The sequence below is a fragment of the Motacilla alba genome, chromosome 6, assembly GCF_015832195.1.
Source record: "Motacilla alba alba isolate MOTALB_02 chromosome 6, Motacilla_alba_V1.0_pri, whole genome shotgun sequence".
Classification (NCBI taxonomy): domain Eukaryota; kingdom Metazoa; phylum Chordata; class Aves; order Passeriformes; family Motacillidae; genus Motacilla; species Motacilla alba.
In genome coordinates this window covers 27,801,537-27,824,564 of record NC_052021.1, presented here as the reverse complement: position 1 = coordinate 27,824,564, position 23,028 = coordinate 27,801,537, and the positions used below count along the sequence as shown (strand labels likewise).

Genomic DNA, 23,028 nt, shown 5'->3' with positions numbered 1-23,028 from the left:
CTAAAAGTTTAAAAGTGTTAAACTCTTAATGATTTTTCCAACAGTTTTGTAAAGAACTGATTTCAGAGATCACTGGAATATTCTTGTGCTTATAACTTTGATCTTGATTTTCAAAGTTTGAAATGACAGGTATCAATTAATTCTGTCACATGGGAAGAAAGACAACTTTTTCAGATACACTCAACAGTACTCCAGGTCATTTATATTAAACACTTGACATGAGACATGAAAACATTCTTTCCTCCTCTGATCCCATTAGAGGTATCAAGATAAGGAATAATATCCTAGAATGTGGTCTGCCAGTATTATCTCTTAGCATTTCTGAAAATTATGAAAGCAAAAAGATAGTTATGATAAAATGCAAAGCTAACTAGTTTTTGAACTTTCACTTTGACAGTTTCAGAAAATAAACTCTCACAGCTCCAGAAGCTATTCCTACTCAAGTCAGCAGGAGGCTTGTTTTGTGTTTCTCTAAGAGGAGGACTGTTCTCTATCTCCATATATTTATAAGCATAAATGGATGCACACACACTTAGCTTTGGTGAGAATAATGAGAATAAATCAAGTATATGCATTATTCCCACAGTATAGGAGCTTTGCTGTTCACTTTTCAAAAGAAAAGGGCAGTTTATGTATTTTACAGCATTTCTCTCTTTTCATTAGAATTAAAATACCTTTCATATATATTGGCTACTTCTTTGAGCTCTTTTTACAGGAGAAAATAAGCCTTGACAGAACACTGAAACAATACAAATGGCAAAAACTAAAATTCAAGTCAGGCCCCCAAATCTAGACAGAGAGAGCATTCCTTTTGCTCCACTGGTTAAAATCTGTAATTCATTCCCATGATGCGTGTGATTTTAACCCTGAAGTTCACCTCCTGAGCTCTCAGTCTTGCAGTGTGATGTGAGCTCCCACAGCTGCAGGGAGCCTCTCAAAGGTTAAAAAGACTCTGAGCTGGACCTGCAAGATCTTACAAGGCTTAACTGGCACAAGGGGAGACATAGAAATGTGTGAGAGGGGCAAACCACGGCAGGAGGATGAATGACATCTCCAGCACAGTTTGTGTTAGCCGGGGCATGAAAACTGACAAGCGCTAAGTCCTGGAGACAGAGCCAGGGAACATCCTAAGGGATGCTCCGGGAAACCAAGAGAGCTCAGGAGAAAGCAGGGAGAGTTAGTAAGGTTCTCACTATGACCACAGGCGGCAGATATAAATACACAGTACAGATGGGAACACATTTAGAAGGGAGGCTTTACGGAACGTGTTTTTCCAGCCAGTACCAGGGAGAAGATGTTTAAAGGGGTTCTTTCGCCTTGCCCTTCCCTCCTGGTGCTCCCAGGAGTGACATTTCCCGTAGTTCAAGTGCCATTTAGACAGCGGCTCACGGGGCCGGCCCTGCCCGGTCTCGCAGGCGGCGGCACCTCCAGGCAACCCCCACACGGGGAGAGCCGGGGCTCCGCCGCCTCTCCCGGGGAGCCCCCCGGCCCCGCCCGGGCCGCGCCACCCACCTCCGCCGAGCTCGGGCACCGTCAGGTCCCGCTCGCGGCTGTCCATTTTCTTCAGGTACTGGTAGACCAGGTTCTCCTTCTCCTGGGCAGTGTCGGCGTCGAGCAGCGCGTACTCGAGCTGTGTCTGGGCGGGCAGGAGCCCCGCCAGCCCGCCCGCCGCCATCGCCTCACCCGGGCGCTGTTTACCGGCCTGGCGCTTCACCGCCGCACATTCGGCACCGCCCGCGGCGCCAGGGCGGAAAACCGCGACCGAAGAAGAAAGTAAAGCACAAAGTACAGACACGCAATAACTCGTCTGTCTTAAAGCCGGACCTCCTCACTTATTCCGTGTTTTTACGTATCCTTGGTTTCCACAGCAGCACATTCCCAGACGGAGACCGCGGTGTAGATTCCCGCGCAGCAGATTCAACACAGCCCGTGTTTCCCGCCCGGCTGCTTTACTGTTTTTGAGATGTAAAAATTGAGCAGCACCGGAAAAAGTTGACACCAGGCTCCAGTAATTTAAACGGTGGGATCTGGGGCTTTTTGGGGGGGCAGTCTATGGGAGAAGTGGAGAAGTTGAGGGGCAGCCGCGGTGACGAACCTGCGGAAGCGAATGCGCGGCCACGGCGGGAAACGGCCGAGGAGGCGCCGCCCGCGGGACCGGCGGGACCCGGGACATCCCAGGGAACATCCTGGGGTATTCGGGGGCACCGGGACATGCCTGGGGGCATCCCGGGATATTTGAGAGCACCGGGACATCCCTGAGGGCATCCCGGACACTCCGGGGCATCGGGACACCCTCTGGAGGAGCATCCCGGACACTCAGAGGTACTGGGACACACCGTGGAGCAGCACCGGGACCCTCTGGAGGAGCATCACAGGACACTCCGGGGGGACACTCCAGAGGAGCATCCCGGGACACCCCGACGATGATCCCGTAGCTGAATTCTTCCTCGTTTTGTTTTAAATTTTTTCCTGCTCGGGCAGGAATTTTTTAAATCTTCCTGCCCCCGCCGAGGCCGGGTGGAGCTGAGGATGCTGGGGGCAAGCTGGAGGAAATGGCTCACCCTGGAAGGCTGTGCAGAGTCGGGCCCTGTGTAACAGGAGAAATTGCAAATCTGCAAAGAGAGGCTCGTTGAATTCTTTTTGGGATAGGATCCACCATGCTCCTGTCCCATCAGGGCCTGCTGCTTGGTTTGTGGGCCAGTGTTGCTTTTTTAACATGGGCTTCTGGAGCTTTTCCTCAGATAGTGAAGAGTGGAGGGAAGAGAAAATATACTAGTGGGAGGAAAGGCAGGTTTGTGAACTGTTGCTTAAAAGAAAGGGGAATATTTCATGTGTTGACATGTCTGAAGATGCTTTGTTGGAAGAGGACATTTGGGAGTACAAATCCATTAGGAAGCGAAAGCATCAGAGTAATTCACAGAGCATCTCCACTCCTGTGCAGGAAGTAAGTGTTGGCAAAGGCAAGCCAAAAAAGAAGAGAAATGGCAAAAAGAAATCCACAGAAAAAACTGGTACACCTCAGAAAACCAAGCAGAGCTCACGGCCAGGTCAGGATGTGGATGAATGTAAAGAAGACAGTAGTGTGCACTCCCAGAACAGTGTGGGTAGCCTGGCAGAGCAGAGCTCACAAAATGCAAAGCCCGTTCACGATGGATTCTGCCCCAGCTGCCAGATGCCCTTCTCTTTGCTTTTGGTCCAGACACCTCAGTGGCATGTCTATGAATGTTTGGAAACTCCAGGACCCATTGAAAAAGGTATGAATAGAGTTAAAAAAAAAACCTTCAGGGAAAACTTACAAACTTCTCACAAAATGTTGCTGTAAACCTCATTTTTTATATTCAGCTCAAAATCTGAAATGGTAGTTGCTATCATTTTATCATGTTTTATTATGTTGTTACTGATCAGTTCTATTTTTATAAAAAATTTTTGCTTCTTTGTGAAAAACATGGAAGTCTGACATGAAAATCTCACTTCAGAATCTAATCTCAAAACTCAGAGAGTCTCATGGCTTTTTATCAAGTTTTAGTATTTCATTGAACAAACTGAAGGTGCATATTTAAAATAACGAAACCTGTTACAATGACTGTCAGAAAAAAGCCTTCAGGCACAAGGGTGCTGCTTTTGACATGAAGCTTCTATCTCCTTAGGTATAGACTTTATTATCTTGTATTCATGTTGACATGTGAATTGTTCAGTTGTCCATGGACATTTGGGAGCTGAAATATGCTAATTTACTTGAAATGTTAGCGTGTGGTTTAGAAGTTTTATATAGAAATAGAGACTAACATATAGAGACTAAGATATCCTGTATCATAAGACAAGTGTTTTATTTTGAGCTCTGTACAAGAGGAATAAAACTGACACATTCCAAATTCTAGTTTCATGGGGAAATACCATATCTAAACAGATTCAGGTATCCAATTTATGTCCTTAATACACCTCATAACTTTTGTAAAACAGAAAGCATACAGTCAGGAAACGTGAGTAAAGGTTGTTTTAGGTAATGCAACCATTCTCCTTTTTATATTTTGGTAACCTTCCTTGAGTTTCTTCTCCTGAACGATGACTTGTAAGTCCTTTCATGCTGATTTTGGCAGTGCTTTCAATTTAAGGCAGGTGTTTTAACACCTCATTTCTGTCTTACTCCCGTAATTAACAGGTGAAAAATCCTTCTGGTGGGTTTATGCATTCACTTTAAAAGCCTGAAAAGTTAGGCTGGCAAATTGTTGCTGGGAAAGGCCTAAGAAAGAGCTCTGCATTTTTTTCCCAGCATCTTAATGCTGAATGTTTTCTTCATATAGGTAAATGCACAACTTTTTTTCTTTCTTTTCCTAGTGTGTAATATCAGGCAGTTTAAAATGGAGTTTCAGGTTGATTCAGAATTGAGGTTTGGTTTATGTGTTTGTTACTTGTATTTGAAGTGTACTGGCTGTTTGTGGTGCTACTTCTCTGAGCTTTTTGCTTGAATGTGAGACAATTCTAAACCAGAAGCCATGTGATTATAGGAGCACAGCATTGAAACAGGGTCAAGTATTCTTGTTAATGGGCTGTATAATTCAGGCATAGTGCTGTGTGAGCAGCAGCTGTTTGGTTTTAGGGTGGAAGCTTCTCATTGCTCAGCACAGAGAAAGAGGCCTTGGTAGCTTGAAAATTACTTCTTACTTGTGCCTTCTGTCCTCCAGCAGCTGTATTTGTAAGAAAAAGCTCCTAAATGTTGTGTCACATGTGATTTTTATTTTAACTGTGCCAACTGTACTTGCAAAGGTGTTAACATTGCTCCTGTCTTTGACTCTTTCCATAGAGTGTCCTGATGGTCTGCAGTGCACCTCCACCATTCCATCTCACTACAAGCGGTACAGCCATTTTCTGCTTGCTGCAAACAGGGCAGGGGAGTACCTTGTAAACCCTTTGGGAACCACTGTGGAGATGAAGATTACATCTTCTACTGCTGCAAAGCCCAGCTGTTCCCCAAGTTATGCAGAGGAAACCTCAGGGAATGAGAAACCCTCTACTGAAATAAAACGTGCCCCAAACCATGACTGTGCATCAATGGCACAGAATTCACCACAAATGAAGTCTCTAAATATGATTAGTGGAAGCACTTCCTTTTTTGCAGGTGTTGAAAAACCTCAGCAGGCACTTCAGCTTCCAGAGATGGCAGATAATCATTGTAAATTTGAATTTTTTGATGTTGCATCCTCTCAGGAAAGTGAAACAGGAAAACATCTGTGTGTGGAGAAAGATACAAGTCAGCCAAGTCTGCTACAGTCAGGAGTGGATTTCAATGACTATGAAATTTCTTACTCACCACTAAGTACATTTGAGGAAAGTGAAGAGGAAGAGGAGGAAAAAGTAAAAGTATCACAGAATAAATTATTCGAAGTGCAGAACTCAGAAGAAGAAGACTCCAATTCTGTGACATTTAAAACATTAGATGAACTCCTCTTACAGAGGAAGCCTCAGTATGAGCATGCAAAAATGGAAAATTTCATAACTAAAAAAACCCTCTGTGGGGAAGAAAATACATTGAACCCTCTAGATCCTCAGCAAGGGGTGGTAGCCAGTGGGTCCTCTTCTGCTTGTAGTTACAAGGAGGTTGAACAGTCACAATTGATTTCCTCTGCTCCCAAAGCAGGAGCCACAGAATCAGAAGATGCTGGTGCTTGTGCTCTGGAATCTGCAAATGTGAATTTTACTGGGACATCACTGCTAGACAGAGAAGAAGCTGGCTCTCTTCTGACACAGAAGAGTAATGTTTTGAGGGAGCCAAGTAACATTTTAACTGGTACAAATAAAATGACTGCCAGTGCAATTGATAAAGCAGCTCACCAGGAGAGTTTGCAGACAGCAGTGGAGAAAAAAGGAAATCCTAACACAGCTGCTGTGTGCTTTCCCAGCCCCATCTCTTCTAAATCAGTGCCATCTCTTTCATTAGCAACTATGAACACTAAATCCAGCCCTGCCAAAGAACTTAAACAAATGGACATTGGTGTTTTCTTTGGGCTAAAACCCAAAGCAAAGGAGGAAAGCAAAGGAAAGGCATGTTTGAAGGAGAAAAAGCAGATACCAGGTTCAGTATCTCCGGATGGAAAGAGGCCCAGACAGCAAAAAAGGAAGGCCGAGGGGTCTGTGGAAGATGTGGAAGCAGTTACAGAAAGTGCAAGTAAAAATGAAGCCGTTGCAGATGTACCTTCTGGTGGCCAACGAAGGTGGAGAAAAAAATTTAAAGAATTTCCTACTACAGGTGAAGAACCAAGAAAAAAACACTGCCCCTTCTACAAGAAAATACCAGGTGAGAGGTAACTTGGTTTTTCATAGAGGTGAATTTATTTTGGCTGGAGTGTTGTGTTTTTGTCCCAGTTTTGGACTTCATAATTTTTACTCTTGATAAATGCTTTCTTAAATTATTTTTTAAATATATCTGGTTAATACACGGTCCTGATTCCTGAAATTAATTTTTTGCATTGCTTCAGTTGTGCCTCAAAATTGTGTTGTCAATAGCAATCATTTCCTTAACACTGAGGTAAAATAATTGAGTTTAATTTTGCATTTAAGCTTCAATAGTATTAGAAATATGATTTATTTTAATTATGAAAACAAAGAAAGAAAATAGAGCGGAAGAGTTTAGTTAAGAAGACAACCAAGAATTTCTCAGGGTCTCCTCAAGCAATTAGGTAAATTAGAGAATGATGGTTCAGCATCTTAAAAAGCTTCAGATGCTCACACCACTAAAGTTAGTTTTGGGTCTGATACCTCTCAAACACTTGAGGATTTTTGGTTAGGGATATTTACTTAGATCAGACTGCTATGGCTCTTTGACTTGAAGTTCTAGCCTCAATTAAGTGGAGCTCTTTCTAGTTCTCCTAGAAGATCTGGGAAATTTGTGTAACATAAAATGAAAAATATGAGTGCCACTAGCTGAATTAGTTCCGTGCACTGTTTGCTGGTTTTAAGAATAACCCAATGGAAAAGGACTGTTTATCAGTATGTTTGCATTTAAAATAAGTATTTGCAGAGAGAAGGGTAGTCTTCTATACATGTCTTTATGCAACATCTTTATATGAACGCTGAAAGCAAACAATGGCAAGTGAGGCATGTTTCATCTCAGCAGAGAGATTTGAAAACCCCAGGTTGCTTGCTTAATAATTATGTTATTGCATGCTTTAAAAGAAGTATTGAATTTAGAATAATTGAAGAATTGCAGTTTGATTGCAAAATGCAGTTCTGTTAAGCTGCAGTTTCCTGTTTAGTGTTAAAATATTAGTATTAGATTTCAATCTATGTGAACTTCCAAAAATACCAGTTGAATGCGGATGAATGTGTCTTATTTGCTTAACCAGTTGCCATCTCTATAAGAGGGCAGCTGAACAACATATTTGGGAGGACTTTGAAAGTGTGTTTTTGAGCAATTTGTGAAATTTTCATTTTAATAAGTGAAAATACCTTTTTGCAACTGTTGACTGATACACAAAAACACATTAATCTTTAAATGGTGCCTTCAATTGTTTGCAGAGTAACTATTACCTTTTAACTGTGAAGAAAGAAAAAAACAAAAGCCACATCTGATTAGAAATTGGTTCTGAACATTGCATGTTTACTGGCCGGATTCTCTTCCCTCTTTGCTGTAGGAACTGGTTTTACAGTTGATGCCTTCCAGTATGGAGAAATTGAAGGCTGCACAGCTTATTTCCTTACTCATTTTCACTCTGACCACTACAGTGGACTAACAAAAAACTTCAGGTTTCCAATCTACTGTAATAAGGTAAGGCTTTTCAAGATTACTAGATACCATCATATCCATATGCAGCTGTACTCACTTTTGTACTGATGGAAGTAAATAGAAGATCAGTGGTTGGGGTCCTTTACTGAGTCAGTGAATATGTACAGGAGAAAGGATTCCTCACAAACAAAATGCACTTACCTTGATTTGACTGATCAAGAGGATTAGTGAAACTTCCCTCCCTAGATACTATGAAAACAAGTCAGGTTTAAAAAGGCTCTCTAGATGTCACATAGACCAATCTCCTGCACAGTGTGGGTCTGCCTTCAAAGTTAGATCAGACTGCAGGGAGTCTTTTGTCAGTCAAATTTTGAAGATTGGCCAGATTTTACTATATCTCCTTGCAACCTGTTGCAGTGTTTAACTTTTCTGGTTTTTTTCCCTCCTAATAATACATTTGAAATTTCTGGTTTTGCAACTTGATGTTGTAGCTTTTTTTGTTTGTGCATCTGAAGAATTTGGCTCCATTTTCTCTGAACTGTTTCAGTGATGGGAGTCTCAAATAGATTCTGCATGAGCCATCTCTTTTCCACGTTAAGCAAGTGGAATTGTTTAGACTGATGCTTTGTGTCCTGTACTTTGGGCTGCTGAATGGCCATGACTGCCATTGGCTGTTGTATGTCCAACCAGCTCTTCTTTACCTGTAATATGGAAGGACACCTTGCCTAATCAACACATCCAGAGCTTGCATGAAAAAAACTATTTATGGTTCATTCTGGAAGTTTCCTGGAATGCATGTGTCCTCTGTTGCCCTTGCAGTTGCAGTGACTGCAGTCCTCCATGATAACGTCCGGGGGGCTGTTACCTGGAAAGTTCTTCACTTGTTTAAAGAAGCTTTTACCCACCTCTTCTTCTTGACTTGATAGTCTGCAACAGATCTTCTTCCCCCTTGTTTATCTCCTCTCTGATTCCAATCCAGGCTTTTTGGCAGGCTTTTAACAGTTTACTACCTGAAGACAGCTTTTCTCAGTTTGCTTTTTGAGAAGTGAAATGCTGCTGAGAAGCTTGATTATGCCCAGGGCCTTATAGTTTCTCTCTAAGCCAGTCTGGCTTTGAGAGCTTTTGTTTCTAAAATGAACAGTGCTTCTTTCAGACTTTGCTCCTGTTTTAAATCCTGTCTGTGTTGCAGATAACTGGCAATCTGGTGAAGAGCAAGCTCCGAGTCCAGGAGCAGTATGTCCACGTGCTGCCCATGGACACGCAGTGTGTAGTCAATGGGATCAAAGTGCTGTTGCTTGATGCCAATCAGTAGGTATCACTGCATTTCCTGGGGGAAATTTCTTACAGGTAGTTAGCTTTTGAAATAGGTGAGTTATCTTCAAAAATGGAACGGGGTTTTTTTTTAGTTTAATTTGACTTTTTTTGTGTACTTTGTGTTAACCACACGTAGCTCCATAATTTTTGTTTGAGAGGTTGAATGATTTCCTAGTGGTCTGAACACTTCTGGTTTTTGGTGTCTAGTTGGGAACCTAGTAGATTTGATTATCAGATACATTAGGTTTCTGTATCTTGAACTAATGATGGGGAATTCCTGAGCTAAAGAAAAATGTGGTACTTTGGATTCTGTGAGAGACATAATCTAGGTAACATTTTGAAAATTGAGCTTTGAAGAAAAGGCTGTTGAAATCTGGACAAGATTTCTCCTGAATTTGGTGATAAAGGGTGTGATTTTGTCTGTTAGACTTGCACTAACAGACAAATGTGGTAATGTTGGATTTAAGTTCAGTAGCACCTGACTTCCAGTCCTGTGCTCTTGTTCTGCCTCTTGGTACTTTTTTTTGGCCATGGGCTAGAGGAAGACTCCCTTCCCTGTAGTACATATATTGAAATTCAGGACTGTCACAGCTGGTTTGAACATTGCTTAGCGTAGGATTTGTTTGTACTTGGAGAGATAAAACTCCAGTAAGTCCTCTGAGAGCCATCTCTAGGAATGAAGGAAGCCTTGTTGCTTATGTAATTTGTATACTTCTGATTTTTCCTGTTTGTCCCTCTGATTCTCTGCTCCAATTAAAAGCTGTACATACCTTAGCTACAAAGTTCAGCTTCTTGAAGAGTTCACCAATTCTTTTAGAGTTCACCAGTCCTTTTAACTTTGTTTCATGCCAGTTTATCTTTTTTTGAGATTTCATTTACCCTTTGGAGGTAACTGATATCTAAAATAGTCCCACTCAGGTTTTCCAGTCTTGCCCTTCAGAAAGCTTTGGCAAGCAGCTGCAGAAGGCACCATGGGTTCACTGTCACCAGTAAGGGAGTTGTATTTATAACCAGGGAGTTCTGGATCTAGGACAACATTTTAAAATCTGCAGATAGAGTTTAAAAGAAAATGCTCCAGTAAGTCCTGCAGGAAGGAAGATGAATCTGCAGCAATACAATTCTGTTTCTTTTGAACAAGAATGCTGCTTCTCTTTGGTGTGCTGTTTCCCCTTTGTATCAAATAATGTTTGTTTCTTCTTTCCATCTCAGGTGAGAGCTCAAGCTTGTATGTGACCATAGGATTAGCTGCAGAATTCCTTTAGAAATCAGGAATTTCTAGCTAAATTAGTCTGTATAGCAGCTATGATCTAAAATGCTATTCTGTGCATGTTTCTACTGCTGAAGGGAGGTTCAAAGTAGTTTATCTGTATAGAAAGTTGACGTAACTTGTATGTGGGGCTTCTTTGTTTGTTTGTTTCAGTTGCCCGGGTGCAGCAATGATCCTTTTCTACCTGCCAAGTGGGGCTGTTATTCTGCACACAGGGGACTTCAGAGCAGACCCTTCCATGGAGCGCTACCCTGCTCTGATGGACCAGCAAGTCCACACCCTTTACCTCGATACCACGTGAGTTGTCTGGAAATTGATTTTTTTAAAAAATTTATTCTTTGTCTTTTCAGTTTAGTAAGGCTTTGAACCAAATATGAACCAAATAAATGTAATTGTAAATGAGACTGCTGTGATAAGACTTTTTAGCTCTATTTAATATTGAATAAAAGCAGAGATTTATTAAAAGTACATGTATGTGTAGCTTGTTCATTGGTCGTGCTGTTACATTAGAGAATGAAAGTGGGTGATGGAAAAGATGCTGAAGTATTTCCTCAGGTCACCATATTGTTTATAAGTGGTATTAAATTCAGGGAGTCAAAACTCATGCATTAAGTGTTCAGCTTTAAAATAAGAGGTTTATGGAACAGTGGGTTCAACTCTATTATAAAAAGAGGTGTGAAGGAATTCAAAGGTGAAAGAGTGCCAAAAGGCTGAATCAGTTTTGGTAGTTTTCATTAGACCTTCCTCTGATTCATTTATATGAAATTGTTTTTATGTGAATGATGACTAATGCCCAGCTGCAGACTTTCATTTCTGTTCCATATGTTTCTGTGAATGAGTAATGACTTATATTATGGTTTGTATGACAAAAAATAGATATAAGGATATAATCAGGATGTGATAGAAATATCTAGCTTGCAAGAGCATTTGGTATTTATGAAAAAGAAAATGTAGAATTCAGTACCAGAGAGTGAATAGTTGTAGAGAAAACACTGATATATGCTCGGTGTGATTTTTGGTGCAACAATTTCATCTGGGCACCTCAGTGTTTCTAATAGACTGCTATTACATAGAAGAGTTATGTCTTTCTCACTTCCGGAGTACATGGAGTTTTGAGGCCCTTCGTGGTAATTTCAGATGTCTTTTATCTTTTGTAACAAAGTGATTTATTTTGTTTCCCTGCCCCAGATACTGTAGCCCTGAGTACACTTTTCCTGCACAGCAAGAGGTTATCCAGTTTGCTGTCAACCTTGCCTTTGAGACAGTGACTTTAAACCCACGAACTCTAGTTGTCTGTGGCACTTACTCCATTGGAAAAGAGAAAGTTTTCTTAGGTATGTAAAAGAAGTGTAGTGGATCAAATAACTAATTTAATGTCTAATTTAGTGTTACAAGATGGCTCTCTTGAAGATATAAAAGGTTTAGTCTGAATGTTCAGATATTGTGTAAAGAAATTAAATGTATTTAATAATCCTCCTGCTGTTTAAGTTTTTGAATAAATAAGTTTTAACCTTCTGAAAGAAAGTGTTCTACCATGTTTACAACCTTCCCCCCACACTGAATATACATGTGGCCAGTTTATATACTAACTGTATGAACCTCTTTAATTGATTGTGGTGAGAAAATTGCTAAGGGCGATTCAAGAAATAAATAGATGAGGTCTTTATGACATTTTTGTTGTTAATAATTTCAAGAAACAGCAAAGGGATGTTATTCTTAGACTTCTGTTTTGAATTTTTCCTTCTGGTTTATATATTTTATATCTTTTCTGGCTAAATGAAGATCTTGTGTGCTATCCTTCAGTCAGTTACAGCACCAGGAACCAATATGATTGCCCAAATGTCTGCTTCAGGGCAGGCAGGTGTGCACCATTTGTGCTTTTGTGTATATTTAAAATCATCAATACAAGACTTACTCCCACTGAAATTTAGTCTGTCTTCAATGTGGGCTGTTTGTCACCTATTCCAAAACCTGCACATTTCTGGCATCTTTGGAATAAATACCAGTTCACCTCAGTAACATTCTACCAAAGAAATGTGACTTAGAATCTCTTAAGGTACTCTTCCTTCTTTTTCCAATTGTCATAGAAAATTCTGCTGCTAAAATATAGGGGACAAAGGTTTTTAAAACCCATTATAGGATTCTCTCCTTAATGTTAGAATACAAAACACTATATCCTGTTGAATATGGATTTCTTTTCTAATAGTAACAATTATCTTGTACAATAATCAAGACTATGTCCAAAACAAGGCAAAAAAGAACTCTTACAATTTTCCTTATCTGATTTCTTCCTAATGAATCCCTAAAGCAATTGCTGAAGTTCTGGGCTCAAAAGCAAGTATGTCCCGTGACAAATACAAAACCCTGCAGTGCTTGGAGTCAGCAGCTGTCAATTCCCTCATCAGTGTGGACTGGAAGGGTACTTTGCTTCATGTTCTTCCCATGATGCAAATTAATTTTAAGGTAAGTTCAGAAAATGGACTGTTGATGAACGTGCTAGTAAAATTCTCTTGGCTCTTCCCAACCAGTGCTGTGTTTGGTGCTTTTTAACCTCTTGTCAGATCATATTTATTTAGTGGGGCTTTGACATGTAGCAATACATTGAAAATGAAATGCAATTAAACATTAATAACTTTTCCAAACATTACGTGGTACTTGTGCAAGATAAGGTGAGGCTTGTTCAAAGACTTACTCTTTGCAGGCCTTTTTGAAGTAGATTTATGTAATGACTGCCTGATCTGTCCTCTTAGCAATTAATATATTGTGACATGGAGTTCCTGCTTTCAGCCTCTCTTTTACCTGGTCCAGTGTAGGAAAAGTCTATAAGGATTTTCTGCCTGTGAGGCTGTGTTTTGAGGCAGCCTATGAACATGGCCAACTACCAGTTCTCTAATATTTGTCACAAAAGCAAATAAACTGGTTAATTTTAAAACATGATTTCATCTAAGTTGATTTCAAATGCACATTTGGTTGAGATTTGAGACAGTGAGTTTTTGTGGTTGAGTATTTTTTCTGGGATTTTTTTCATTTGGAAAGGTGACTAATTCCTAAGTTATTCTAAATAGACAAAATACTGTAGGGCAGTAAGGCAAAGCAGCAGGCTCTAGATTAAAGTAACCTGGAAGAAAGAAAAAAACCCAGTGGCTGTTTATGCCTTACAGGCTTGGATTAATTTTCCTGTTTTGCTTCAGGCCTGCTGTGCCATCTCAAGCAAATCCTTCAGACCAAGATGGTATTTAGCTACAGGACTATTCAAGGTCAGAGTTGACCTAAAAGGGAATAAAAAAGGCTATATGGTTTGGATGGAGCTGCAGGAGATAGAACTTAGTATCTTAATGCTTTAACTTTGTTCCGTGATGTTTTCCGTGGTGAAACAGAAAATGAGTAATGGAAATACGTATGGGTTTATTTTTAGTGTGTTGTGCTGTCTTAAACAGAAATTTATTTTAGTTTCTTCTGCAGATTTCTGGGTTGCTAAGTCACCTGTCCCAGCATGCGTGGATACTCATCCAGCTGGACTTTCAGGGGGTGAAGGAACCCTCAAGGGCAGCTTTACTTCCCAGAGGGAGGCAGTTGTGTCAGGCAGGGTCTCACCTCTGAGATCAGCAGGCTCTTGACAAATCTCCAGTGTGACAAAAGCCATGCCTGGACTCTGAAAAGGAGGCCAGGAAAGATGAAAGGCACAATGATCCAGTGGGTCAGAGTCCTGGTCTGACAGCAGGGCCCTCTGTGCTGGGGCTGTGCCCTCAGGTGAGGAGTTGAGTGCCATCATTGGTGATGTTGTGTCCACGGGAGCTGGGCATGCTGGGGACACTGCCAGAGTGCCAACGAGGCTGCAGCTGGGGGAGTGCCTGGGTGGAATGTACTGTCAGTAAAGTGTGGAGAATTTAAAATGCTTAAAGATGAGTTCATATGATCATTTATCTTACTTTTAGATTTGATATATATTAAGAAAATATTAAAAAAACAAACCCAGAGATGTGGTACTTCGCTGCAGTATTTGGTTTTACCCCAGTAAAATGCAGGGATTGCTGTATCTACTGACAAATGGCTGTTCTTGAATAAGCCAGATGAGTTTAAGTGGTGTTAGGGCTGGTGGTAAATTAAATATTTAATCATGTTTGAGTCTTTTCCTAACTTATGGAATCTGTTTGTGTGCACTGCTGACTTTAGTGACACTCTGAATATCAGGCTGTCATGGTGATTGAAGGAGGTTGGTGTAGCAGTGAAATACATTTTCCATTCAAAAGGGTGAAGGTTTAGAATAGTATTGGCTAAAGCAATAAACGAAGAAATTGGAATGTGTATTTAAAATGGACTTGTTATGAGCAAACACAGCAGTCATTTGTTCTGGGGAAAGAGGCCATCTTCCAAAATGCATGCATGGTTCTTTTGCAACAAACAATTTTTTTGTAACTCAAAAATTGAGGCTTTTGCCTAACTTGACTATGTGGTGGGAAATTTCCAGGGAACTGAGTTCTGTGTGTCTGTGAATCTTTCATCTTGTTTAACTCAGCAAGGTCTTGTACTGGCATTGAGGTGAGACTTTCAGAAGTGAAAGTGATTGAAATGCACAAATAATTTTTTTTATAAGCTTGAAATTGCATCCTTAATGTGACTGTTGCACACTTGATTTATAACAAAGCTCAAAAGCAGATTAGCATTGTTAGTATAATAATCATTGCATTTGGAGTACTATATTTAGATTTCATTAGAGCAAGGGGAGAAAATATGTGAATAATTACCTTAATCTATGTTAATACTCCCAAATGAAGTGTGAAGGAGAATTAGACTGCTACAGTTATACCTTTAATCAAGTGAGGACTGAACATTCACAGTGTATTGAAAGTCACAGCAGTGAGCCATAATTCCTGTTGCTGAATGAAATGTCTTTGGTGGTAGGGCTTTTAAAAATTCTTTTATGTACCTGGTTTGATGAATTCTCTATGTTGCTACTGGACATTGCACTGAAGGTGCTGTTAAACGTGGCAGCTTTCTGCTGCCCTGTTATAGAGTTCTCAAGTGTCTGACAGGTTAGATAATCTTCTATCACAGCCCATCTATCCCTGTCTACCCTCCTTTTTAATCAGCCTTTATTCTGTATTCCTTTTTCTTCTGCTAATATAAAGTTTGGGTTTGAGTTCTGTAACCTTGTAGAGCTTTCAGATTAGGAATTTGCCTGTAAGATTTTATACAGGACACATGAAATTGATTTTCTATTTTTAACTTGGAGCAATACTGGCTTTGCTTTATGCAGGCATATGATTGTACATACTTGGAAACTTTTTCAAGGTAATTTTCTTTTTAGAGTGAGAAGATGAGAAGTGGTTTCCTTCCTGTCTTGGAGAGGTGGTAAAACATGGTTTAGTTCTCAGAGCAATACTTAGCTCATGCACTGGCTTGCTATAATTTTTTTGGGGTAGGTTAATTAAATCTGGTTACTTGTGGGCATAAGCAGGTGTCAAAACCTCTCTGATGATTTTGCACTGAAGCAGCATTTCACCATCTTCTATCTCCACTCAGCTGCTGACCTCTAGTTTAGAGGAGGAAATGAATGATTTGTGGAGCAAGATTTATAAGAAGGTGTGATTATTCTTTGTGTTCTAATCTGTAATGCATAGCTGTTCATATGAGCCTAATTCAGATGAAGAAATTGAGATCCTAAGGGACAAGTTGTTTTGCAAATGTCAATATTTGTCATTAATAATTGCAAGCTGGATGATCATTAAAATTAAAAAATACCAGCACATGGAAAGAAAAAGTCTGGGTCCTCTCCATCATGAAATGATGGAGTCTAATTAGCTATTTAATGGGATTAAATATATGCATTTTTTTTCCACAGGGCTTGCAAGATCACTTGAATAAGTTTTCTGAGAATTTTGATCAAATTTTGGCTTTCAAACCTACGGGGTGGACCTACTCTGATTCATGCCTTTCTCTGGAGGATATCAAACCTCAGACAAGAGGAAAAATCACTATATATGGTATAAGAGTGGCAAAGATTCAGTACATTTGGCTTTATGTGGATGCTCTTCCTATTTTTATTCTGAAAACTCCTACTGATTTTGTAACTGCTGCTTTTTCTGGTAACTCATTGAGAAACTGAACAGCTCTCTTCAGGAGAGATCTGTGAAATGAGTAATCGAGAACACCATAAATGCAGATTTTTACATGCATTTTGCACCTGTACTTGTCATGTAAATAAAGACTTTCACCTGATACAGGCAGAGACTTCAGGGATGGAGTCTTGGCCTGACTGATGCCTGTGGCAGTGTAGTTCCAGAGCCAAGATTTCATTCTCTGTCTTGTTTCTGAGAGAGTGTGTCTTCCTCTCGGTTCTTATTGGTGGGTGGAGCTAAAACCCTTAACACTCCTTTAACCAGGTCACCGATGTTGCTTAGCTTGTACTGATGAATGACTTGGTGGCTTAATGCAAGGTAATTTTCCTAGAAGGGAAGATTGGAGGGGGGAAGGTAGTTTTACCTTAGCTATAAACTTTAGATCCCAAATAGGAGTTGAAAAAACCATTTTATCTAAAGTATTTCTTAGCTGGAAGGCTTGGAGGAAGCTCAGTGGCCTGACAGATGGCTGTGGTTTGTTTTCATTTCAGGGATTCCTTACAGTGAACACAGCAGTTACCTGGAAATGAAGCGTTTTGTTCAGTGGTTGAAGCCACGGAAAATCATCCCCACTGTCAATGTTGGTGACTGGAGAGACAGAAGCTTGATGGAAATGCATTTTAGAGAGTGGATGACCGAGGGCAATAGGCATAAATAAATATAAAGAAGAATGTATATTTCAAAGGAAGTAGACTGGTATGGGAATTGAGTTCCTGTGAGTTTTATTTATCTCCCTTTTCCACAAAGCTTTCTTTAGGGAGGACTACACTGCCATTCTTTGAAGAAAGATAAATTTGGGAAAAGAAAAAAAAGGCACCTTGCTTTCATGTGTATCTACTACTTTTTGTTTCCCCATAACATACCCTTTTTGGAAGTTCAAAATTTAGGTTATTTTTATCTTACTCCTTTTCTCCTGTTCTTAATTTTCTTCATGTTGTGGAGATGCTCAGATGTGTAATGCTGGGGACTCAACAGTCTCCAGGATAATTTCTGAAAATAAGTTATTGTAATAAATGAGACAATAGTAAGCTTATGTCACATGCTGTCAACTCAGGCTTCAAAGAAGCTCATTTCATGAGGCAGAGCTGACTATTGTGATTTAAATCTTGTTAAAAAAACCTTGTGAGAGTATTGACTTGGGCTCCTGCAGCATTTGTACTTTAGACAATTGTTTACAAAAGACACTTCTACATTGTGCTCAAGATTTTTTGCCTTTTTTTTAGCGATCTTTTTTAAAATAAAGAATATATCTTATGCCTGTGTGTTCTTCCTGAACAAAATGCATTTCCTTTCAGTGCCAGAGTTGCTAACCTGAACAATCTGTCTGCACTGTCCTTGGTGAATGTGCTGTGTGTGTTGCTTGTCTAAAGTTGCTCTTGTGTCCTCTGTAGTGCCAGTTGTCAGCAGGTGTTCAAAGCACAGAAGTGGTTCCTCCCCAGGTAATCTCCATTGGGGTTTGCAGGGTTGTTTATATACAGGTTTGTCACCTGAATTCTGGAAAAACAAGAAAGGCAAATACCAGCACTGGCAGTAGAAAGATAAATTTAACTTTGCATTTTTTGCCCTAATTCCTACCAGATTATCCAGTGCTGCTTTTTTTTTGCATCTGCCTGGTATTTATGTACTGAAGTACGTGGATTCATGCAGGCACGCTAGTAAAATTTTAATCACTAAAATAAAAACTGTTCCAAAGTTCCAGGATGGAATCACATGTAGAAAGTCATTCCCCAGCCCCTCAGAGTAGCTTGTCTGGAATCCTTAATGCTATTTTATGTTGTAAAAACATTTTTTTAATGATCAATGCAAGTATAAACAGATCTTTGAGTGACGAGCTCTGTAATGTGAAGTCACTTGTTTTATTTGTCTTGCAAGAGAAATAAGTGGGGAACTGATGGCAAAAAGATTCTTCATACTAAAAGAATTGTGAATGAGTATTTCACTGACATAAGGCATTGTTAAATGCTTCAGTTAACTTCAGATTCCTTTAAATGCTTAATGTATTTGTTTTACATCATGCATAGTGCTAGCTGGCTGTCACAAGAACAGGTGACTGTCTTGGACTGGACTGCTCATTCCTAGGATTCCACTCCTTTTTGGAGGTGTATGAAGCCATCTTTTATGGCTTTTGCAAGTACCAAGCCTGAATGAATGCCTTGTACAAATCAGAGCAAATTGGGGGATTCTATGTGGCAGGCAATTGTTTTTACCAGTTGAATTGTTCAGGAGTTATGCGTGGGGTTTTTTTGCCTTCAGGGCCTTTTTCCTAATTTTTGCATGGAGTATGAGAGGCTGGAATAAGCACCCCAGCATCAAATCTTGGTCACAACTCAGACATCTTCTTGCTTCCATAGCTGCATTTTCAAAAATTACTGTTCCTACAGAGAATGAGTGTGTGTGGTGGGGGGCTCCCACTGGGGTGATGCTGTTCCTGGTTTTGCAGTTCCCTCAGTTTGTGCCTCTGGTAAATCAGAGCCCAAACAATTCAACTTTCAATGCAGCCTGATGAGTGTGAGGCACCTGTTACCTCTCTGTGGCTCTTGACCTCCTGCTATCAGTTTCTAGCCTGTTACCCAGAATGAGGGGTTGGGTCTTTTATCTTTTTTCTTTTAAAAGCAAACTGATTTGTGAAAGTAACCCCAGGAATGGTGTATCTTGGAAGAAACTGGCACTGGCATCTGCTGGACTGACCCAGTGAATCCTGCCCTGATGTGGGGCAGGTGGTCACGGGCTCATGTCAGTCAGCAAAGCAGAAGGGCTTCAGTGCTGGAGGCTTTTTCCAGTTCTCTGCTCTGCTGTAGGTGTTCCTGCATTGGCCCCTGGGTGCTTTCATTCCTCCCTCTCTGCTTTGTATTTGTACTTCCACCAGCAGGTTTTTGTGTGTAGATGAATTCTGCAGTATTTCATCCACCTTCAAGGTAGGAGATCTCCATCTTACCTACTTACTTGGCCTCCTTTTTATGGAAAAAAGGTGTTGTCAGAATCCAAACTCAGGAATAAATGATTTTTGTTCTCTTTATAATAAGGTTAATAACAGGATTAGGTTGAGTGGGAGGACATACAAACAGATGTGGAAAACTAAATATAACTAACAAGAATTTTGTGGGAAGATGTGTGGCACTTTTTCCCTTGTCTTGGTGGTTCCAAGGGACATCTCTCTGATCTCAGCAGTTTAAGTCCTTTGGGGAGTGCAGACCTGGGATAAACCAAGTTTCAGTGTTATTGTACAGATGTCATTAATTAGGACTTTGAGTCTGGCTCTGCTTTTCCTATGAAGAATTGGATTTTTTTCTGTCTTTGGGCAGTGCTGGCATTAGAGATGGATGAATTAAAGCATTAATTATTTTGGTTGAGTGTAGGTGTTCTGACTACAGCAAAGGTGCCACCTTTTCACAGTCATTGCAGGGGACTCAGACCTCTGTGGTGCTATAGACCAAGTCCCCTGGACAGGGGGGTGGAGGAGTTAGCCTATATTGACACAAATACTACCAGATTTCACTAAAGCAAGCTGGGCCTGTGAACATCCAGAGGCTCTTCCTGTTTGTGTGGTGCTGACAGGCTCAGGGCAGGAGGCACAGCCAGTGAAAGGGGCAGCTGCAAGATTCACTTGATCAGCGCCCAGAGCAGCTTCCAAAGCCAGCCCCTCTGAAGGATCACTTTGTATTTCCCATCAGGACTCCTGCTCTGATTACATATCACCCCAATAGGCAGATAAATGAGCTAAAAGCAACTCTGTTGGAAAAGGGTAGCAGGAGGGGAGAGGGGAGATGAGGAGAGCAGCTCCTGGCTATGCTGGCTCTGGCACTGGGTTTCAGGCTGGCTGTGATAAATGAAAGCACCCACGGCCTGTGGCCACCCCTGGGAGGCTGCTGGGCAAGCACATGTGAAGCACTGCAGAATAAAAGCATATGGGCAGCTAAAGGGAACTTCAAGGTGCTGGTATCTCTCTAAGCCTTGATGTGAAATAACAATTGATAGCAACTTGGAGTGGAGAAAGGAACTGAGGTGCCATTGGCATGGTTAAAGGATTTCTCTTATTTGATCAAGCCTGTCTACTCCTATGAGCTTTGTAAAGGTTGTTAGGATAAATTTCCATTTAAGTTTGTTTTCTTTTTTAAGGAAGTGTGACTTCAGATACATCCTTCATGCAATTAGGGCTTGATTTTGACTGAACATAAATTTTGAATTTGAACACTTTTGGGGGGATTGTGGGAGAGTTATTTCCATGTTGGGGTAAAGATGCAGTTATTGCTTTGGTGTGTTTTCTGTGTCTGCATGACTTCTGTTGAGTTTTCTTTGGTAGGGAAAAAAAAAACAGCAGGTGAGTTTTGAAAACAAGAGAATGCAGCCCAAACATTTCCATCCTCCCTTGGCTACAGAAAACCAGCTGCTTCTCATTTCAGAACCAAAACAAATAAGACCATTACTTTTAAAGGTGGGTCACAGGCTGCTTTATGTGTTAAGGATTTATAGTGAAATGATGCAATTTGAAATTTTATTCAATAGCCACCATTCCAAATCAAGTGTGTTTGTAAAACATTCAGTATTAATGTTTGTGAACCACACAGTATTAGTATCTAGTGGGATTCTGACTGGCATGAATGAAGTTCACAGGAAATACTCAAAGCTTGTCAGTACCAATATCAAAAATTGAACATCTTGTACTTAAGTTTCACATCTTGGTACACATTATAAATGTGCATTTGGAGTGCTGAATTTAATGTTCTCCCCAGCAGTGCAGAGAAAAGCTAGGAGATTTCAGCCTCTAACAGAAATGAAGGGGTAAGACAGTCTGTCACTGTTTGCAGAGGAGGAAAACAGCACAGGAGAGCTGACTGCTGCCTGCCCACAGAATCCAACCAGCTCTACCTGCTGTCTGCAGGCAGGAGGGTTGGTGGAGGAGCTGCAGCCCACAAAGGCAGAGCCCTACACTGCCTGGAGACCTCTTTCTCCTTTCTACTCTGGACCTTTACCCACTGTTGTACAATGGCACCTTGTTATCAAATCTCCAGCGAATACTTTGGCAGAGGAAAGGCTTTTCCACTCTGTCACATCTGCTCTGGTATCTCAGAGCAGATAGGCACTTGTTTGTGCCAGTTTCCAATAAATTCTTATATAAACCAAACAGTTTTATAAACCTCTAAGCTTTCCCATTTGGGCATTTCAGTTAAACTTTGTTCACCTTTCCTTCTGTACATTGTCTTGCGTGTTAGGGGTGGAAGAGGAAGAAAGTTCATCACCTCAGGGAAAAAGATAAAAGCAATGCCCTGGAGGAAAAGGTGACATGAGGACACAAATGCCAGCAGCAGTGACTTTGGAGCCGAGTTCAGCAAGACCAGGGCTGGCTGTGGGGGTCTACATGTGCTGCCTCCTGCTGCCTCCCACCCCTCCTGCTTGTCCACCACAATCTTCCTCCCTGCAGAAGCCATGATTTCAGTGAACTCTGTTGTGAAAAGCAAAGTTGATTTTTGTCTGATCGCTCCAGTCATTTGTCAGCTCCTGGCAGAGACCTCCTCAAATACAGCACTGCCAGCAGCAGGATCTGACCCACTTTTCAGCTCCTGTTTCAGAGAAGAGATGGATTGGAGCATTTATCTCAGCAGGGCTTCTTCAATCAGAGAAAGGCAGGCTGGATTTCTCTTGTTACTGAGACCTTGTTATTTACTTGGCTCTCTGCCCTGCTCTTGATCACATCTATTGCCTGAACAAGGGAGGTAAAGCTGAATTCTGTTCTTTGTGCTGCTACCCAGCGACCATCTGAGGAATTGAGCTCTGCAGCACAGCAGGAGCCTGGTTTTCCACTAACACCTTCATGCTCACAGCCCAGCTCATTCCTTGGAGCTCTCCTGTGGGGCCAACAGCCAGGCAGGGGCAATTGGCATCCACAGAATGGCTGGGGCATGGACTGACAGGCCTGGGGGGCAGTGGGCCATGGCAGGGCTCTTATGGACTATGGGTGCCTTCCAGGGCATGACAAACATTCCCAGTGGTGCGTGAAGGTTCCTGGTTTTCTGCCATATAAGCCCAAAGTATTTTGTATTTGACCAAGGAGTGGCAGGGAGGGGGACGAATGCAGCGGGACTGTGGTGCAGTTAGTGACAGCTCATTAGGAAATTATTAACTACCCAACTGCCCTAGCAGATTAGTGGGGTGGGGGGCAGCAGGGATGCCCCCCGGGCTCATTTGGCAAAAGCTGACTCAGAACATGGGAGAAGTCAGGCTGAGGACAGCAGGGTAGGAGGCAAGCAGGGAATGGCTCTGGAGCTGCTGTCAGGGGGGAGCTGGGGGTCTGCATCCTCCCTGCTCACCCCAGCACCAGCAGCAGAGCCCCCCACCACTCCAGCTGGAGTGACTCAGAGGAATATTTTCATTCTAAGCATTTCTAAACCTCCTTGCTGGGCACCATTCCCTGACAGTCTCATGGCTTTGGCCCTCCTGGAGGAGCAGGGCAGGAACCTGCCATGAACTTCTGCTCCAGAAAGGTTCAGTTCAAGCTGTGGCAGCAGCTCCGTGAGGGCTCTGAAAGGGGCAGTGCAGGAACTCCAATGGGCCTCATTCATGCATTTTTCACATCAAACACAGCCAAAGGGACAGCTAACATCACCATGAGG

At 41.4% G+C, this 23,028-nt stretch overlaps 2 protein-coding genes across 4 annotated transcripts in view; one reads left to right on the top strand and one right to left on the bottom strand.

Moving 5' to 3' along the window:
* The window catches only part of NHLRC2 (NHL repeat containing 2), a 29,941-nt gene extending 28,024 nt beyond the window's left edge, over nucleotides 1-1,917 (bottom strand). Inside the window, exon 1 of the mRNA XM_038140175.1 lies at nucleotides 1,513-1,917. Coding sequence (XP_037996103.1) covers nucleotides 1,513-1,675 — 163 coding nt within the window. The 5' untranslated portion in view covers nucleotides 1,676-1,917. The remainder of the gene's footprint in view (nucleotides 1-1,512) is intronic.
* A 182-nt stretch (nucleotides 1,918-2,099) lies between these two features.
* DCLRE1A (DNA cross-link repair 1A) lies at nucleotides 2,100-21,346 on the top strand. 3 transcript variants are annotated; one of them, XR_005257322.1, is made up of 9 exons: nucleotides 2,100-3,254; nucleotides 4,802-6,292; nucleotides 7,629-7,762; nucleotides 8,910-9,028; nucleotides 10,455-10,598; nucleotides 11,490-11,635; nucleotides 12,610-12,764; nucleotides 13,764-14,051; nucleotides 16,144-16,268. XR_005257322.1 is itself a non-coding variant. In XM_038140173.1 (9 exons), the coding sequence occupies exons 1-9, from the start codon at nucleotides 2,840-2,842 to the stop codon at nucleotides 17,076-17,078; spliced, it is 2,913 nt and encodes a 970-aa protein (XP_037996101.1). In that variant the 5' UTR covers nucleotides 2,100-2,839; the 3' UTR covers nucleotides 17,079-21,346. The 3 variants fall into 3 exon arrangements, 2 of the variants coding, with proteins under 2 accessions (XP_037996101.1, XP_037996102.1); XM_038140173.1 differs by lacking the exon at nucleotides 13,764-14,051 and adding an exon at nucleotides 16,912-21,346 and having other exon boundaries at nucleotides 16,144-16,285; XM_038140174.1 differs by lacking the exon at nucleotides 16,144-16,268 and having other exon boundaries at nucleotides 13,764-16,123.
* The last annotated feature ends 1,682 nt before the right edge of the window (nucleotides 21,347-23,028 follow it).

Coding starts and splice junctions, on each gene's coding strand:
- DCLRE1A (XM_038140173.1), top strand. CDS start 2,840: ATGTCTGAAGATGCTTTGTTGGAAGAGGACATTTGGGAGTACAAATCC. Junction 3,255..4,801: donor TCCAGGACCCATTGAAAAAG/GTATGAATAGAG, acceptor CTCTTTCCATAG/AGTGTCCTGATGGTCTGCAG. Junction 9,029..10,454: donor CTGTTGCTTGATGCCAATCA/GTAGGTATCACT, acceptor TGTTTGTTTCAG/TTGCCCGGGTGCAGCAATGA.